The following is a 19,792-nucleotide window of genomic DNA, read 5'->3' on the forward strand; positions in this document are numbered from 1 at the left end:
CATGATTGTCCCTGTTGCTTTTTGGTCCTCCATCCATTCTCTGACAGCAGCACGTGGCTGGTGCGTATCAGATAGAGAACTGTTTTTAATGAAAGGCAGAAAGGAGGAGGGGCCCTGCTGTGTCCCCCCCCCCCCCCCCCCCACACACACACTAGCTTATATGCATATCACAGGCTCTGCATCTGTGCTCACCCAGTGCTCATACTGGGGGAGTGTCAGATCTGGCCCTGCAATAATGAGACAATATTAGTATTCTATCTGCTAAGCCTGAACAGTCAAAGGACTGGACTTGCAGTATCGGGGCCAGAAGAATGCAGACCTGCCAGTCTTCTTCTATTACAAGGTGCATTGCATTATCAAGGATAGCCACACTCACATACAGAAAGCTCTTTGTTTATGCTTGCTCAGATTTAGAGAAGCATGCCCACCCACACATACACTCAATTATGCTTACTTACTTTTGGCAGAGACATCTACACACATATGCACCCATCTAAAGGATTGAGCTGTACTGTACTGTGCACAGCAATAAAACAGTTTCAGTCCTTGGGCATATCCATCTGCCAATCTGTGATTTCACTGTGCAGTAGAGTCTGCTTTCTAGGTATGTTAAGACACTGTGGAGTAGAGTTTGATTTCTAGGTTGGTTAAGACTCACTGTAGAGTAGAGTATGCTCTCTAGGTGGGTTAAGTAATTGTAGCTCTCTCCTGCCTCACATGTGCAATGGTGTGTGGTGCTGGACACATGCAGCCTTTTCTCCCTATATCTCCCTCTCATACCAGCTCTCTGTTTCTCTCTGTCTGTCTGCCTCTCTCTCTCTCTCTCTCTCTCTCTCTCTCTCTCTCTCTTTCTCCCTCTATCTGCACCTAAACATGCAGCTCTTCCCACAATGCACTTTGACTCTGCACATATTTTCCATGCACTCAAAGAAGAGAGGGTCTGAGCCGTCTGCCATTCTCTTGCACGCCACTCTGCATTTCCAGTTGCTAATGGCCGAGACTGGGTCAGGACTGTAAGCAGCTTAGGTCAGTTATGTAACACACAGTTGCATTTCTCCTCTGCACCCAAGCTCAAACCCACAAAGCATTGCCAGCTTTCAAAACCACTGGCGGTGGAGACAGTTTTGGCCTGTGGGTCACGGGTTTTTCTGCATTCCCCTGGAGACATGAACACTGTTGAGATGTTTAAGTGTGTGTTTGTGTGTGTGCGTTTGTGTATAATCCACAGTCCCATATACCTGAGAGGAGACAAAGTTTTCCTGCTGCACTCTTCCAGTGTGGCTGTGTGCCAGCTAACCTTGTCCATTCTCCCAACAGGCAACCAGTGCCATGCTACATCTGTTTCTACCAAAACTATGGCCACAATATTGGCCATTGTGATTGTGACCTGCTGTGACTTGTCCTCCTGGTCAACACTAGCCATCAGGCAATTATGTATCTCCAGCTCTGTTTACTTAATTTTTTGTGAGCTGCGGGAGATAGCAGTAGGCAGTGAGGAATTAAGAGTAGTTATCTTTAACAACATGTTACTACTGTAAGTGGAGGTCAGCAAAGGTCATGGCAAGTGAAACAGGAAGGGGAACAGAGGGAAGGAATAGAAGCAGAAGGAAAGATTGTGGCAAAGAGGAGAGTGGAGAGAAGCTGAGAGCTCTCTTGACCGAAACAGCAGTGCAGCAAACAGATGTGTGGCGGATCAGAAAACGTATGGGTTAGAACTCCAGCTAGAAGGCTGTGTTGGTGAGCTGCGCACTGGGAGACCGGGCCTATAAATTCGATGGCTGGCTGGTGGCTCAGTGACAGTGATGCGCTTTGACTTACTTTCAGAACTGGGCTCAGAGCACAAGGCTTCGAGTCCTCATAATCCATGTGACAAGTAAAGGGCACCAGTTGCCTGCATGGTAACAGTCAGTGTTGTTTCCATGAGTGCAGCCATCATGGATTCTGCAGCAATGACTGGATACAGTATAGTTATACGGTATAGTTTCACCATGTAAGACTGTTCCTAATTGGTCGCATGGCTGATAGGGCTTGCATGCTGTTTGTCAGATTCAGAAGTAGAAGCTAGTCAATCCCACCTGCTACATCTCTGGAGAGATTAAACAGAAGTTGAAAGAGACAAACAGCATACAAGCACTATCAGCCATTCTACGAGTCACTGTGTTATATTCAGACATGGTAGACTCCAGAGAGGGAACCCAGTACACAGGTGTTCTGATGGCATGAGTTTGTGTGTGTGTGTGTGTGTGTGTGTGTGTGTGTGTGTGTGTGTGTGTGGTGCTGTTTGTCAGTTTAACCTCTGAGGACCAGAAGATCCCATTATTTAAATTTCAAGCTGACTGATCAAACAATGCATTCAAACAGAGAGCCAGATACATGTATTTTACTTTTTTTTTTTACTAATCTGCTGGCCCTGTATTTGAATAGATTTCTTAGAAAAAAATGAATGCAGAAAACATCAGTGCTACAGAATGATAAAATAATCAAGCTGCTTTATCAGGTAGGCCTATTAATCAAGCATCATTTTAACTAATTATAAAACATGATGTGTTAAGACTAAAATACATACCCTTTGTTATTCTCAGCTCAGCAGAGCCAAAAGAACTTGTCCAATGTTGCTTAAAGTAAATTCTGCTTGGGTGAGAAGCCCAGTGATCTGCAACAGGCCTGTGGACTCAGCAGAGTAGATAGTGAAGATTCAGAGTGCATTTGGCTGGAAGCAATGGGATGTTCACCAAAAAGGTTGCATGACTGAAGGAACAGTGTGTTTAGCCTAAATAAGAACTTGATGACAGAGCACCTTGGAATAAACACAGGTAGCATATGTTATAGTACACAATGACCTTTGTGAAGTTCATTGTAAGTAGACATAGGAAACAAGCACTCAACAGGGGAAACTCAGCACATATTGAATTCTACAATACTTGTACTGAGGAATCCTGGTTATCACTAAAGTGAACTGAATTGCTATCACTGTTTGGAGAACAAATAAATCAGGGGAGAGACTACTGTGTCTTGAGCAATGATTCTTTTAACCCAATGTTTAGGTCATACTGAACATTTTTTCTTTTGTATTTGCAAGATATAGTACTGCTTTGATGACCCTCTGCAGTACCTCTCCAGAAAGGTGCTATGAGACATCAGAAAGACTTCACAGTTTGTTGCACATATAAGGATTTGATGATTAGATGGCAAGTTAAATCTGTGCTGTTCTGTAGCTCTCAAGGACTGGCCAAAGGAAGGGAGGAGTCTTGTATGAGTCTTGTATGTGGGCAGTCACAGGAACTCCACCTTGAGCTGTTATCAATAAACAAGATTCCAGTTTACTGCTACATGATTTCATAAGAAGTAATTCGCTCTAATATACGTGTATGCCCATGGTCATATTGTTACAGAAAGACAGGTTAAATGACAGGTAAAACAACTAAACATTGACTAGGATTGATTTATTCCGTTAATTCATTCATCTTATTTTGTGTAATGAATGCAACCAATTCGCAATCGGAGCCATTTGCTAGAAATTATCATCTTAAGATTTCACTTATGTGTGTACGTATTTTATTTAATAAATAATTGTATCAAAGAGTGGACTTGATAGAATGTTTATCAAAAGTCAGCGGTGCAATGATGGAAATGATGCCTATAAATGTCTTTGTGAGCGTGTGTAGCAACGCAGCGGCCGCCACCTTGCAGATGCTCATTTTCCATGCGCAGAGCAAATGCTAAAAGAAATCTGTATGGAGACAGAACCCCACTAAGACAGACAGACTTGGCAGCGCTCTCAGTCTGAGCTACGATTGGCCGGTGGGTGCGGTGGGCTGGTGCTACGCTACCTCCCTGGCTGCCATTAGTCGCATCCACAGCAGCGAAGAGACAATAGGCCAGTCAATTCGGTCCTCCAGACGCACCAGCGCACGAGATACCCAAGGTGATTGTGTGCGCGACCGCGCAGTACTATCGCGTGCCCCAGTAACATAATAAAGAAATTGCATCTTTTAGTGATCAAAAGACACGAGGAAAGGTGGTTTACTACCGAATTCACGCCAATGGCCATATAATCAAAGTTTACCACGGAAGGCAATGACGGCGGAAGCTGTTGTATGCGGTGCGCTTTGAAAGGTAAGAAAACCAGCCTTAATATTAACATATCATTTGGAAACACAGATGCGCTTAATTAAATAGCTTTTGTTTTACTTTGCTTCGTTCATGGCGAATAAGCACGCTGTTCTCTATGGGATCAGTCCCGTAATCTCACATCCTTGGTTTCAAAAACAAACCTGCTTTTGTTGATCTCACCTCGGTCTGTAGCAATAGTAACGCAGCGCGCTGTCTGTTCTCAATAAATCGTTCTAGTGATGCTGCACAAATGCGTGCAATTGCACAGGAGTATCTGTAACAGTGCTCTTCGCTTTTATTGTTGACAAATATCCTCATTACGTTGTGAATTTAACATTATATTTGCATAGGAAGACTGATACACTGATAAGAACAATAGGTGAGCATCTTTTAGTGTATGTCAGCATTGTGTTCATTGTTTCAGGTGTCGAAACTGATTTAAATCTAAATGGCTCAAAAAGATTTTAATTTATCAATGTCACCGATGTCATGTAACAACGCATGTTTATTGTGGTTAATAGGATTATGAATATGTTGCATTTGAAGAGATATTACACAAATATGCACCCATGCACATGTGCAAGCATGAAAACACACTCACACAGGCATGCATGCATGCACGCATGCACACACACACACACACACACACACACACACACACACACACACACACACACACACGGTCTCAAATATGGAAGGGGCTTCAGATGCTTACTGAATGGTGCTGTGATGATCAAGTAGCCATGCCTATTAAAACACTGACAGCTGGTCAATATAATGATTGAAAGCAGCCAGTTGCTTCATTTCCAAAGCCACTGACAGAGTTGCACAGAATATTGAACAAGTGATAAACCTCCAAATCCCCTTCTCTTTCTAAAGGGACACACTGGAGTGTGGAGATGATCTAAGCTTGAAAAATATGCACATCCTGTGCTCTCTGTTCCTCATGGAAAGAAAATGTTTTGTGAGCGAGCCTTATTTGAGCTCACAGCTCATCATTATTGCAGTTCTGACTTTAGCCAAGCATTTGGCTGAGAGGGAGGTGTTATACTTCTAGTGTGCTCTCAGTAGTTTGACTTTGCTACAGCGAGCTGCTGCACAGACCTGTCATAATGAGTTTGTTGCAGCTAGCTGCTGCATAGAGATGTCATAATGAGGTTCTTACAATGACCTCTTGCATAGAACTTCCATAATGAGGTTGTTACAACAATCCACTGACTAGGGCTGTCATAATGAGTTTGTTACAGTAACCTCCTGCATAGAGTTTCCATAACGAGGTTGTTACACTGACCCGTGGAGGAGGGCTGTCATTATGAGGTTGTTAAAGAGACCTGCTGTGTAGAGCTGCCAGAATATGGTCTGCAGAGGCATTTCTACAAAGCTCATATGCAAATGAGCTAGGTTGTGCATGGTCCTAGGCATGTGTGGAAAACAGAGATGCGTCTGGTGTGAGTGAAGATGAGAGTGGATGAACCACCACAGAGAGATGCAAAGGGCAAGTGCGCTGGTGACACTGGCCCTGCCTGGCCTGCTGCCTTTAATGTGCTCCAAGGCTCCATCAACACTGTGTGTGTGTGTGTGTGTACAGCAAGTAAACTTGCACTTAATATGGCTTCCATGGTCTGCCTTCAAGCTAAGAGAGGGAGCAATATATGATCAATATATGATCTTCAGCTCTGTGAATCACGACAATAGATATCATCAGTATTTGGCATTTTCACTGTAAAATAATTGGTAGTAAGGCTTCCGAACTTGTTTGATGCGAACATGTTTGATGCGAACATGCGAACATGCTTTTTCTGTGTATGGTTAATTTGGGTCACTCACCATAACCAAAGGGAATCACTGAAAATTCTGAAATGTAAATATACATTTAGAGTATACATTGCCATAACATGAATATGAATGGCTGTATCTTCACTGTCTATTACAGAGACTCCATATTTTCAGCCCCATAGCTCTGTAGTCTGAACATGTAGCAGGTGAGGTATCTATAATATTATGCTTAACTCAAGTGCACTAGTTTCACAGTAACAACTGGTGTTTTATGAGCTCTAGGCTTCAGAAAAGCTAGAGAGCCAATGAAAGATGATTGAAAGTCCTCATTATTACAAAATTAATTTCTAAAGTTTTTCTGAGCAAGCGGTGGATCACAAGCATGTTCTTCATTTGCTCAAGCACATTTCCTTATGGGCTAACAAAGGATGCAACTTTGAGGCTTGATTGTGTTGTTGAGAGCCAAGTGTTGTGAGCCTGTGGCTTTAGTTTGAGTCAGCAGGACTGCCTGGAGATGTCTGCTTGTTGCTGGATTAGCTGTTCAGTGGAGAGGGACTACTCATCCAAACAGACACAGACACAGACACAGACACAGACACACACTCACGCGCACGCGCACGCGCACGCACACGCACACGCACACGCACACACACACACACAGTCTGAGTCTATTATGTTCTACAGCAAAGAGGAGCTTGACTCAAGGCTTTAAAGGTTAAAGAATCAGCAAAGAGGAAGGCATAGCCACAGCTGTGGCATCATGAGCATTATAGACACTCCCATATATGTCCCTGCTATACAGAACACTGTAAAAACTGCAGAACGTTCCAGGTTTACTGGAACCTGATTGAATGTCACGACAACTACAAAAGATTTGAGGCAGAGAGAATATCACTTATAATTTCTAGATATTGTTCACTTATAATGTGATTACACTTGGACATCTTAACATTTAAGCTGGAGTGGCTGCACAGTCTTGTAAAACGCCACTATATTGATTAAGCTGTTACAAATTATTATAACCTTTAAAAGGCTACGCAGAGGATTCTGGTGGGCAGCAGTGATTTGTTACCCTAGAGATTCTTGAGGTCACTTTTTTTTTTTGTAGCAGTGGTGGGTGGTATGAGTAGTGTGGTGTTGGGGTGGACTGGTTGGGTGATATGAGTAGTGTAGTGTTGAAATGGTGTGGTGGTGTGTGATATGAGTGGTGTGGTGTTGGGTGGCATGAGTGATGTAATGTTGGGGTGGTGAGTGGTATGAGTGGCGTGGTGTTGGGTTATATGAATGATGTGGTGTTGGGGTGGTGGGTGGTATTAGTGGTATAGTGTTGGAATGGTGGGTGGAATGAGTGATGTAGTGTTGGGGTGGTGGGTTGTATGAGCAGTGTGGTGTTGGGGTGTTGGGTGGTATGCGTAGTGTGGTGTTGAGGTGGTGGGTGGTATGAGTGATGTAGTGTTGGGTGGAGGGTGGTATGCATGGTGTAGTGTTGGGGTGGAGGGTGGAAAGGAGGCAGAATTGCACAACAGATTTTTGCAAGTGAAGCTGGCATGAGGCAGGCTTATGTACTGGTTACAGTACACTCTGGAAGAGGCCAGCTTCTGACTGAACCTCAGAGCACAGCACTGTGCAGGCAAATAGAACATGTGCAACTGTTTGTCATAGAAGGATAGGCTGGCTATTTTTTAAGGCCATGCCTTATTGAAACTGTTCCCATGAGATATATTGAAAAGTATATTTGTCTTCTGTGAATCTCCCCACTGTTGCAAAGGAGCAGGATTGAGAAAGAGAAATACAGAGAGAGAGTAGTTAGCTTTGATACATGACACTGTGAGTGTGTGCATTTATGTGTGTCCCTTGCTCTATATGGGTGAAAGTGTAGTCATTTAGCATGACTGAATGGAATCTATCTTTTTCTCACTCAGACACACACGTGCACCCTCAGATGTCCACAGATGGCGTGTATGGACAAGATGTGCAATATCTAGCCTCATTCAACACATTTGTCTTCATTAGTGAGCACTGGCAGGCCATAGGTACTAAGTCTATTCAGTCATTCAGAAATCATGCTGCACTCTTGGCTGAGGGCAGGAATGGTGCAGAAACCTGTCAGCTGAGTACAGTCCAATAATATGTCATCAAACACTCTAGGTTATATTGTATAGACAAGCCCAACTGGGACTTTAGTAAAAGCAAAATGTTCATTATTGTTATGTAACGTGCAAAATCTTTTTTCCTCTGTGTGTCACAAAAGTAAACAGCAAGCAGCAAGGAATGATGTGTTGAAGAGATCTGAGAGGGGATTTTGACTTACTGTCAACTTGTCTTCCTTGTGTCTTGTATTTCTTGTGTTGTGTTCTGCTTCTTGCTTCTGCTCTGTAGAAAGCGCTTGTGCATAAAAGGCATTGCAGGCAGTGAATTTAGATCAGCATTTACTGCAGGATGCCAAAGTTTATATAATAAACTTGTTTGGTTTAGATACCAGCCTTCCCTGAACTTTGTCACTTTGAAATTCATGTTTGTGCATGTGTGTCTGTGTAGAGAATTGGATTAATTCTGTGATGAAGAAAGCACCAGAACAGACTAATAATCAGACTAATAAACTCTTTTGTGTCCCGGGTTATGGTATTCTCATCTCTTTCTGTTCTTTTCCCTGTTCTCATCTTAAGAGCTGCTGGTCAACACATCACCTGTGGTAACTGACCCCTCCAACTGGAAGAATGAGCTCCTGCCCCCTCGTGTCCCGTGATTCAATCGACATCCTGGAGGAGCTGCAGCTTATTGCAGCCCAGAACCTGGAGAAACTGGACATCAATAAGTACTATGAGGTTATCAGAGAACTGGGCAAGGGCACCTATGGCAAGGTGGATCTAGTTGTCCACAAGATCCGAGGTAGGCGTATGGCCTACCTCTGGCCTTCTTCTACTGTTTCTGCAAATAGAATTATGAATAATTATTGTTTCCTATTCTAGCATTCTACATTTTCTACAAAAAAATAGTTCTACAGTAAACAATACACACACTCACAGAAGTGTAGCTAGGGAACTTTACATACACATATAACACAACATGTTTCTTGTTGACTCATACACTTTCATGATTAATAAAATTTTCTGTGTTGACCTCTTAACCAATACCCCTTCATCTCATCCCTGACCTCTGGTGCTCAGCTTCCTTAATGCCCTGCTGCTTTTAGGCATCTTCTGTCAAATCTAAGTTCCATGCAGTGTAGTCTTTAGAGCTCAGCATTACAAAACAGCACAGGATCCAGACAGCTCATCCAAATGTTCTGTCCCTAGAACATTTGCCTAACCTGCCTGTGACAGTGGCCAGACTCTAGCCATCTGTTCCTGGCTGCAGTGTTAATGCCCTTTGATGAAAGCCTAAAGCAGGAGCAGCCCGGGTCACATGACACTGGTGTCTCTGCTGTGTCTTGTCAGTCCCTCCAGCCTGTAGAGCACAGGCTGCGGAGTTCTTGGGTCCTTAGGATTCTTAAAGGACCAACAGAGAAACACGCCATCTGTTGGCACCCCAAACCCCCAAGTTCAATTTTTTGCATAAAGAGGTGTTCTTAGGGGCTTGTGACATGAGAAAACTGCACAGATGGCCCTAAGCATCCACACTCCCACATCCCATATCAACAGGCAGCTCATGCACCCAAAGAAAACTGAGAGGGGTCTGTTCTATACGACTTGAATTTATGCAAATGAGGAGGAGACAATACAAAAAAAGACGGCTGCTCTGGGTACCACTGAAGTTCCCATTGGTTGCTGGGGCGTAGAATCCACTCTCAAACAGGGGCACAGCCAGTTAAAACACTTCCGCAAAGCTGTGAGGTGCTCCACTGCTGAAGATATTAAATGTTACAATGTTAATTATTTTGTCTTATGCAATTTAATGCAACACAATGATATACAATGGTGCACATCACAGGGGTCAGATTTTAATGTTTAAAACACAGACACACACACGTGCACAAGCATTTTCTGCTGCATGTATGATGTAAAATAATACAGCGCATGGCATAGAATGAAGCTCTCCTGTGTCTGAGAAATTGCTGTCATTCCATTACAGTTTCATAACCATGAGAGCCTGGAGTTTTCTGCACTATCATTAGTAGTCTGGTTTAAAGACACTGGTTATATACTTCCACATTCTGCTGAGTGTAGTAGATGTTAGAGAATAAAGTGCCATTCAGAAATAAGCAACATACAGACTAGGGGAGAGGGGATTAATCATTTCAGAATAAATATTTTAGAGGACTGAGAAGTAGTGCAGAAAAGAGATCTTAAGTCAGCATTGGTAAATTAACCTTTTTTATTTTTGTAATGGTGAGCAGTAAGGAGGTGGACACGTGTGGAGAAGAGCAAGATTTATTATGGGCAAATTGAAAATCAGAGTTGTTGTAGTAGTCCAGGGTCACAGAGTCAACATGGAAAGTACATGGATACATGAGCAAACAAACAAAACACACGAAGGCAAGAAGGGGAAGCAGGCTATGACAAAGACTAGGGAAAACTCGGGGCTAAGAAACACGAAGGCTAGGATACGCAGAGTACAAACTTACAGGTATACAGAGACGGGCTTTCAAAAACATTCACTAAACACATAAACGCACAGATTAAAATAAACACAACCATTCAAATAAACACAACCACTAAATTAAACAATGAACAGCCAAGACACAGGAAACACAGGGTTTGGAATGGAACTAAAATATACAAGACAGGGAAAACACAGAACACGGAATCTGGGAGGGACTAATTGTGACAATTCTGGTATTCACAATAAGTAATTCTCTACTTAGATTATTGCATCATCACTGAACATTTACTGAGTACTGTTTAAAGCAAATTCAGAATGAAGACACCTGACAGACAAAGGCTTTAATGTTGGCTTTCTTCACTCAAACAGTGTGCCAATTCTCGGGACACTGCTCCACTTATTTGCCTTTCAGATTCAGTGACACATCTGCACTAGACAGGTGTCAGTGTAGGGAAGGCACAGTAGCAGACAACGAGATGGCTCTTCTTGGCTTTTGTTTAGCCTTTTTTTGGTCCCTACTCTGATAGATGGGCCTGTGTCCTGATTTGTGCCATTTGCATTATGTAATAACAAAGAAGCGGCAATCCTCCCACAATTCAGGCCCTCCACATAAATTCCCAGCAGCTTTTTTCCAACAAAGCCCCAAAGGAATCTCGGTCTGTGGAGGATTTCAGAGTGGAGTCTGCCCTTCGAAGGTAAAAAGGTAGTGTCAGAGATAATGAAAATATCATAAGTCATTTGTAAGATGTTCTTAGTCCATCCAAGATTGTCCTCGACACGGATGGAAGGCACGCTGGACAGACTCAGAGCCATCTCCCAGCAGAACTGTTTAATGTAACTACAAGAGTTCTGCGAATTGCACAAGTTCTGTGTGCTTTGATCTCTGTAATAGTAGCATTGTCTTTAACATGTGTTTACATGTCTTTATATCTGACACACATATTTGGAGGCATTCTAACATTCATATGTGCCTATATTAAATACATATCTAATTCACAAATTAAATGTGATACAGTGCAATAAATGCTAATAATGAACAACTTAACTGAATTAAAGTATTTCATTTTGATGTATTTCTTTGGGAAGTTTGGATGTTTTACAGTAGCAATATGTATTTAGTTTTTTAAACATCAAAGGAATGTACATAATCTTTTTTTTTATTTTAATTTTTTTAAGAAAAACAATGTAGGAGATTATGACTAATTCTGTTCAAATAAACCTATTTAAAATAGGATATTATTCATCTTGGAACAGCTTCTTTAGGTGACACACAATTAGTTTTAAAAATATGACAGACTTCTTCCTTTGGAAATGTATCGACTCTGGCCAGAAAGATTCTCCTTCTTCTGAACTCCCAGACTCAGCCCGGAGTGTGGCTAGTTAGGTCACATTTAGTGATATTTCAGCTCCATGAGGCTGCAGAACAGACTATAGCACAGTAAAAGCGCAAGTCACCGTAACTCCCTGGCACCTCCTTCCCACAGGCACCAAGATGGCCTTGAAGTTCTTGCGGAAGAAGACGACAAAGCTGAAGAGCTTCCTGAGGGAGTACAGCATCTCTCTCTATCTTTCACCATGCCCCTTCATCATCAACATGTATGGCGTTGCCTTTGAGACAGACGAGTACTATATCTTTGCCCAAGAATATGCGCTAGCTGGAGACCTCTTTGATATCATTCCCCCACAGGTGAGTGTGATGAAGGTGACTCATCTTAGGACCAGAGGTGGGTAGAGTAGCCAAAGACTGTACTCAAGTAAAAATACTGTTACTTTAAAACAATAATTACTCAAGTAGAAGTAAAAGTAGTCATTTAAATTATTACTTAAGTAAAAGTATCTGTTTAAAAAAAACCAAAAAAAAATGTGGTCCTCATAGTTCTTTTTACACTGAATTCAATTCTGTTTTAAAGATGTCTCTCTCTGGCATAGTTTCTAAGTGAAAATTAAAATAAATACATATTCCTTATTCATAAATAAGTCTGTTATTACACATAAAAAAAATGTACAGTCTTGTACAAGTGTATGAATTTTGTGAATATTTGGCTTCAGAAATATCCCTCTTCAGTGTCCAGCAATAGTCTGCCAACACAGAGGTGCTCCACTTTCCTTGGTACCGATTTTCCATAGGCCTACTATACATAATAATATGTGAGTGTAATCTGTTCTATACTATTTGTTTTAAGTAGACAGTTAAAAGGACTTTGGTAGATCACGTCTGCTAAATGCCATGCAAATGTAGATGCAAATATAATGGGTTTAAAAAACAACAACCCTGAAAACATATTTGAATTCAGCGTGCAAAAATACATAACTGTTTTCTTTGCTCTGGGTCTGTCCTACTTATTTTGTGTTTGTTTTCATAGCGGCTAAACATTGTGCATATAATATAAACCACAAGCATCGCACTGGATTTGGTAATCACTTTGCGATTAGTAGCTACAGTCTGTGGGAATATTTCGAGCTCTTGCCAAAGGCATTTTACTACATTTTACAGCTCGTTATATTTAACTTGCAATTAGAAGAACGATTAGCCAGACCGACTGGCTGGCTAGATATGCTACGGTGCTTAGCTAACAATTGCGCCTGTAGTCGAAAAAATATAAATATATAAAATCAATAGCAAACCTTTTAATAACCTTGAAACCTTTATAATTTTGAAAATGGGCCTCAAAATGGGGTGTGCATTGCTGCACGCCATGAGTTCAGTTCAGCTGCTTTTTCTGATGCTTGTAGTTTAGCTACGTAGGTTAGGTAGCTAGCCATTTTCTTTCTCAGAATATTATTGATGTCATCCATATATTCTCATATATCGGACCACACATTACTTTTATATTACATTAATAATGCACATTAGAAAAATGTGAGCTATTTTTCCCACGCCGGAAAATGTGCCTGTTCGTTATGTCGGTCTACTGAAGTGTCTAGTTGTCGAACGTACTGAAGCAAAGCGGTGACACTCGGTCATCTTTACAGATTTAACTCATTGATAATATTTAGTGATTTCACCAACCTTCCCACACTTGACAGGTTACGAACAAAACGTACAAGATGTAAAAAACAAACAAACAAAAAAAACATTTTAAATGTAACGGGAGGAACGTTGACGAATTAAGGGAGTAAAAGTACAGTTCTGACCTCGCAAATGGACTCGAGTAAGAGTATACAGTATACTATTTTAAAACAGCTCTTAAAGTATAATTTGTTCAAAAATGTACTTAAGTAAATGTAACGGAGTAAATGTAGCACGTTATTTCCCTCCTATCCTTAGGACTCATGAAAGAGCTCCAAACGAGCTAAAGCAGCATAGACGTGAATGCCATCCTGAGGCTGGCATGCCATGTGGGGCTGGCACCGCTTATGTCATGATTTTAATCAACCTCGTCTCAGTCGTTTGTGCTGTTTAATTTTTCATTTGTATTTTTCACTGCTATAATTTCTGAGATGTAAAACTTTGTTTACATGGGTATGTGATTAGCATAAAGTTGGCACCCCATATATGTCTCAGATTTTAAACATACTGCTCGCAATCGCTTTGCGCCGGTTTGTTTGTGCTTCTTTATTTATTTATTTTTTTGTATGTTTCTTTACATTGATTATGTCACCAGCATTACGGGGTGCAGATTACACACCTATACACCTATATAAACAAATTTGGATTTATATCTCAAAAACCAAAGTAGCACAAACAAAAAAACCAAAACATTAAATGGCACAAAATGATATAAGTGTTACACAAAGCATTGAGACTGGGTTAAAATCTGAGACATATGATTTGCAACTTCAAGCAGGTCATGCGAACCCTATCTCTGAATTAACAAAATATGACAAAGGGCCTCTGCCCATATTGCTAAGCAGTGGAACCAATGGAAAAGATGTGACTCATTTTGAAGACAAGGTGCCCAACAGTTTAAGAAATTATACCTAAAAAAATTTACATTATTAGCATTATTGTAGTTTATTATAGTTGTATCTTATTATAGTTTTATTTAAGCCTTCTGTCTGAAGTGTGTGTGTGTATATAATTTTATTTTTTTCTCTTCAGTGATACATTAATCAGTATTTCATTTTAATTATAGCAGAGGTCTTTACAATGAAATAAAATGAGAAAATCAGACCTCTAAATCCTCAGATTTCAAGTTTGAACAATTATTATGTTTTCTTAGTGTAATGTTTATTCCTGAAACCTCCTGAGATATTTATAGCAGGTGTTTTGACAAATATCAACTCCAAGTTGCAGGTAGCATTTAATGAGTATAACATGTTCCATGGAGTCTTGCTGGCATGGTACAGTGAGTCCCTGGCTTACTGTGGATGGGGATTGCTGATGCGGGGGCTCCAATAGCTCCAGTCCTGGCCGCCAGTGTAGATTCTGATACTGTTATTGGGTAACAGTTTGTTGTGTCCCATTGAGCCGCTCATTCCATCTGCCTGGCTCATCTTCCTGTGCAGGTGGGGCTCCCGGAGAGTGTGGCCAAGCGCTGTGTGCACCAGGTGGCCATCGCCTTGGACTACCTGCATGGCAAGAAGCTGGTGCACCGTGATATCAAGCCCGAGAACATCCTCATCTTCGACCGGGAGTGTCGCAAGGTGAAGCTGTCCGACTTTGGAATGACACGGAGGGCTGGCTCGCCAGTGAAACGTGTGAGCGGCACCATCCCGTACACGGCACCCGAGCTGTGCGATGCAGGGCGGCAGGAGGGCTTCTGCGTGGACTACAGCACAGACGTGTGGGCCTTCGGCGTGCTGCTCTTCTGCATGCTCACAGGAAACTTCCCATGGGAGAAAGCTATGCCGTGTGACACCTTCTACGAGGAATTTGTGCGCTGGCAGCAGCGGCGGCGACGGTTGGGTGCTGTGCCGTCTCAGTGGCGTCGCTTCACCGGCGAGGCGCTGCGCATGTTCCGCCGCTTGCTGGCCATCGCCCCAGAGCGCCGCTGCTCCGTCAAGGACGTGTTTGGTTACTTTGGTCACTGCTGGATGCTGGATACCGAGAATGGCAATGCGGCTGTGTCACCTGGAGCCGCCACCAACACCAATGGTGGTGCAGTGGTCAACGGGCACCTGGCCGAGCTCAGCTCCTCTTCTTCAGAAGAGGACGAGCTGGCGGACCGCCTGAAGCAGCAGAGCCTGTCGCCTGGGTGTGCTGGCACCAAGAACGGCATTGTTATGGAGCCTGTGGCAGCACACTATTCTACCATGTCCACAAATGGCTCTCCCTCCTCCACCAGTGGCTATGAGCGTGTTGCTCGTGACAGCAACGGCAATGGTGGTCGCATCCTGGTGGCCACACCTATTGAAATCTGCGTGTAGAGGAGAGAGGAGCCGATGCACTTTAGATGTACTCACACACTGAGAACGAGCGGGCCAGACAGAGCACTCGAGTCCTCAAATGGAGGAACCGTAAGCAGGAAATGTTCTGTAGCCCATGATGAGTGCAGGACACTGTGAAAGCATTCTACAGAGGGTTCCAGGCAGAGTTCCCTTGTTGTTTTTGTAATTGTTCCTTATGATGAAGATCTCTGAGGGAACGACCTGGGTGGAAGACAATCCCGTCCCACTGACTGTATAGCTGAGGATTTGTACCACATATTTCCACATGTAATCAGTCTACCATGGTGCAAAAAAAGGTGTTCTTTTCTGGTGAAAAATCATCAGATCATCATAAAGCAATATGTTAAATATTTTGCAAAAAAGTGGTCAAAATAGATCAGAAACAAAAACTAGAATGTGGAAGAGACTGATCTCAAAACTGACTGAAAATCTGATTTTTGGAAGTGGTACTTTTCTGTTCAGTGGGTTAATACTAAAAATGTAGTTTCTCTTTGTTATTTTGTTGCATTATTTATTTTGGTCCTGTACTTTTGACATTTTGCTATTTATTTTATAATGTAGCATTATGGAGTTATAATAATACCCAGTTGCTTTTGCAGTGAGTTGCATTGTAAAAACTGTTTACTTCCTCTAAACCAAAACTTTGTAGATCAGAACATCACCAAGACCTCATCTTAATGTCTTTGAAGAGTAGATGCATGTCACTATCTCTGTGTTGCAGTGTGGTGCATTTGTGAGTCAGCAGATTTTGTTTTCAATTGGTCTTCTCACGGTGAGCAAGGTTTGGGCTGCATGGGTGATGTCGATGTGATCACAGTGCACACACATGCCTGTTGTCACCCCGCGCACACAGAGGGTTTAGACCATTTAAAAATAGAGCTGTGTTCCCCAACCAAGTGATTCAGAAACAGTGGTACCATTGTGCTTCAGAACCACTTGATTATGGTTTGAGAAGTAGTAGAATGCTGTCACTTGACTGTTTTTTGAGTAAAGATGGAACATTCCGAATGGATCCTGCTGACTTGAAGGTGTTTTTATGGATTTCTCAGGTATATGAAAGGCCTATACTGTGTAATATCTCCAAACAACCAAGTTTGAGTCTTGTAATTTAAAGAGAATGAAGGACTGCAGATTATCTGTTATAGGTTACTGAAATGCATACTAAGACAAAAGGACAGAGACCGATAACGCATGAAAGTGCTGCGTTGTTTATAATTCCAAGGTTCTAATTAAAAATAATAAAAAGGTTAACAAAAGAAGCAAAATCACACTTAGAACTCAAACTGATAGCTGTTATTACTCACAGCAGGCAATTCATTTGGTTCTAAAGCTAGATATAAAAAGATCTGAAGGTTCCAGTTGACACTCCATATCATCTGCCTAATTTTGACTGAATTACACAGCTTTTTAAAACACTAATAATCTAAAACAAGATTTATTTTAATGGAAGATCTAATTCATATACAAACCTTGACTTCTGCTATGTCATGATTTGAACAGAGATTTTTTTATAGCATGGTTTTAGACTCTTGGTTTAGGGCTTTGAATGAGTTTATGTTCTCTGTTTTGATAAAGACAGTAGCAGTGTTTTTTAAATCAAGTTCAGAGATTGGCAACAAATATTTGTCAAAAGGGGACATTTTTGAAATCGCATGGATATAAAACCTATGTGAAAGGGGATTTTAACTGTGCTACATTTTAGATTTGTGAGAATAATTGTTGTGATATTTTGCTGTAGCACAAGTTTGCCTAGATTGATCTATTGATGGAATTGAAAATGAGCTAAATTAAAAAAAAACTAGGATTTCTCTTATGCTCTCTGTGCTATAGGCCTACATGCATCCTAAATCAAAGTTACAGAGTGTTAGATAACAATTTCTTGGCCATGTTGTGCCCTCAGACTGTTGTTGAACCTCAGTAAATTCAACTATCTTGCACAGAAAATCTGTTTTTTGTTCTGAAAAAAGAAAATATTGCCAAACATTATCCTCCACAAAATTGTTGAAATTGTGTATTGTGACTTCCAGAAATATTTGCATGTTTTAATATTGTTCTGGAAAGACCTTGTGGAAATAAATACATATGCTATAGAAGAGTTTTGTTTTTGAGTTAAAGTCACAAGTATTTGAATGTGACTCATTATTTAGATCTTATCCAAGATGTTCTCCCCATTCATGGAACCTACAGACATAGAAGAAATTTTATTTTTCCTTCACTTGATAAAAGAGTCGATTTGAGAAATAACTGTGCTATTTTGTCCTTATAAAAAATAAACGCACGCACGCACGCACGCACACACACACACACACACACACACACACACACACACAAAAGCAAAGACATGTCACTAAGCTCACATCCTGTTAACTGTATAATGGTGTTCCTGTTGTTCCTCTGTGTCTTGGTGACAACCTAGTTGTACCTGCTGTGACCCAGTGGATTTGCTGCAGGGTTTAAGTCACTGAATGAGGCCTTGTTGACTTTTCATGCCTAATGTGAGGCTTCGGCAGAAGCAAACCTGTGAGTTCTGCCCTTTCCGGCACATTCTGAACGGAAAAAGGGCAGTAAGAGTGCTATCTCGGCTTCTTCTATCTGTCTGAAGGGTTAGAGTGGAGTGGAAGGCTGGGAGGAGGGAGGAGATCTCCTGCCCCTGAAAATGAGCTATCGCAACATCCCAGGAAATTGTTACTAAATATTTCATAAACAATTCCATGAATGGTCATAAACCTGGGGTAAACTCATAACATATATATACTATAAAGGAACTCAGTGAACAACTTGATTAGGTATTGTGTAAAGCTGCACATCAGTGACTCAATGAATGTTTAAACATATTTAACGTGATACATTACTACTTCAACATGTCAGATAGTACTGTCAAATGCACCTCTTCCTACAGCAAAAAGCTTGAAAATGGTCTAGAAACAGATGAAGCACAGTACATTGGACCAGGTCTCAAAAAGCCTCAAAAGTTTAGTATGAACATGCCTCAAATTCAAATGTGAAATTCTTTGCAAACTACACATTCTAATATGAATTAATGAATAAATAAAGTTACAATTAAATAGTGCCATTCTCAGAACCCAAGGATGCTTTACAATAGACATACAGTTTTTACATCCAGTCAACATACTGGTGAGATATTTATGTAATAAGAATAGTTTTTATATATGAAAAAAATCACAAATTACACAGCTTTAATCTTACTAATCTATACAGACGTCTGTATGGATAATGTAAAACAGGACTTTATAGAGCAGTAGTCAACAGTAGCAGTTTAAATGAAAAGTGGCTAGTAAACCTTTGCTAAACCTCATGCCATAGGTTAGGGCAAAGTGAACCCACAGGGTATAGAGGACAGTTTATGCAAATACAGATACAGGTGTTCTGAAATGTACAATATTACTTGGTGGTGTTTTTCAGAGAAATGAAAGTTACATGTACCTGCAAGGCCACATGATAGTATTCAACTCTTAACCCCATGCATGAAGAGATGGAAGGGACATTGCTAGTGAACACTAAAGGAGAATTAAATTTATGTGTGAAGATGGACAAATGACATTTTGGGTTGGGTTCAAAGGTCAACAATCAGGCAAAGAGACTTTCATTTGAGGTGCATTGAAATCTTCAGAAAAGCCACAAAAGTGGCTGGATGCATCCAAAACATAATAAATGTTCTCTACTGCAACAAGACATTTAGCACATTTAATAATAATTTAAGAGAAAAAGTTTGATGTCAATGTCTGCATGGAGTAGACACATTTACTACCTCCTGCTGTCTGAAACTCTGTTTCATCCATTATGTATTATATATAAAACTGACATTCACTTTAAACATGGGACATCCTAAGTGACATTAACCAAAATGTCAGTGGCATCTTGTCACCTTTACACATCTCATGAATATTAAGATGTCATGCCCTAATTAGAGAAACTAGTCAAAAACACCGCTTCATAACATTCTAACTGCATCTAGAGAGATGATGTGAGAACATAGTCTGGCAGTGGATAAAGACATCCTTTAAGAGTA

General features: G+C 41.1%; 1 protein-coding gene across 2 annotated transcripts; it reads left to right on the plus strand.

The window, feature by feature from the left end:
* The first annotated feature begins 3,871 nt into the window (after positions 1–3,871).
* Positions 3,872–17,855, plus strand: unm_sa1261 (un-named sa1261). 2 transcript variants are annotated; one of them, XM_027003336.3, is made up of 4 exons: positions 3,872–4,116; positions 8,556–8,778; positions 11,916–12,118; positions 14,881–17,855. In XM_027003336.3, the coding sequence occupies exons 2-4, from the start codon at positions 8,607–8,609 to the stop codon at positions 15,739–15,741; spliced, it is 1,236 nt and encodes a 411-aa protein (XP_026859137.1). In that variant the 5' UTR covers positions 3,872–4,116; positions 8,556–8,606; the 3' UTR covers positions 15,742–17,855. The 2 variants fall into 2 exon arrangements, with proteins under 2 accessions (XP_026859137.1, XP_081567300.1); XM_081711174.1 differs by lacking the exon at positions 3,872–4,116 and adding an exon at positions 7,240–7,922.
* The last annotated feature ends 1,937 nt before the right edge of the window (positions 17,856–19,792 follow it).

The sequence above is a fragment of the Electrophorus electricus genome, chromosome 3 (genome assembly GCF_041902795.1).
Source record: "Electrophorus electricus isolate QZ-2024a chromosome 3, ASM4190279v1, whole genome shotgun sequence".
In the NCBI taxonomy this organism is placed as follows: domain Eukaryota; kingdom Metazoa; phylum Chordata; class Actinopteri; order Gymnotiformes; family Gymnotidae; genus Electrophorus; species Electrophorus electricus.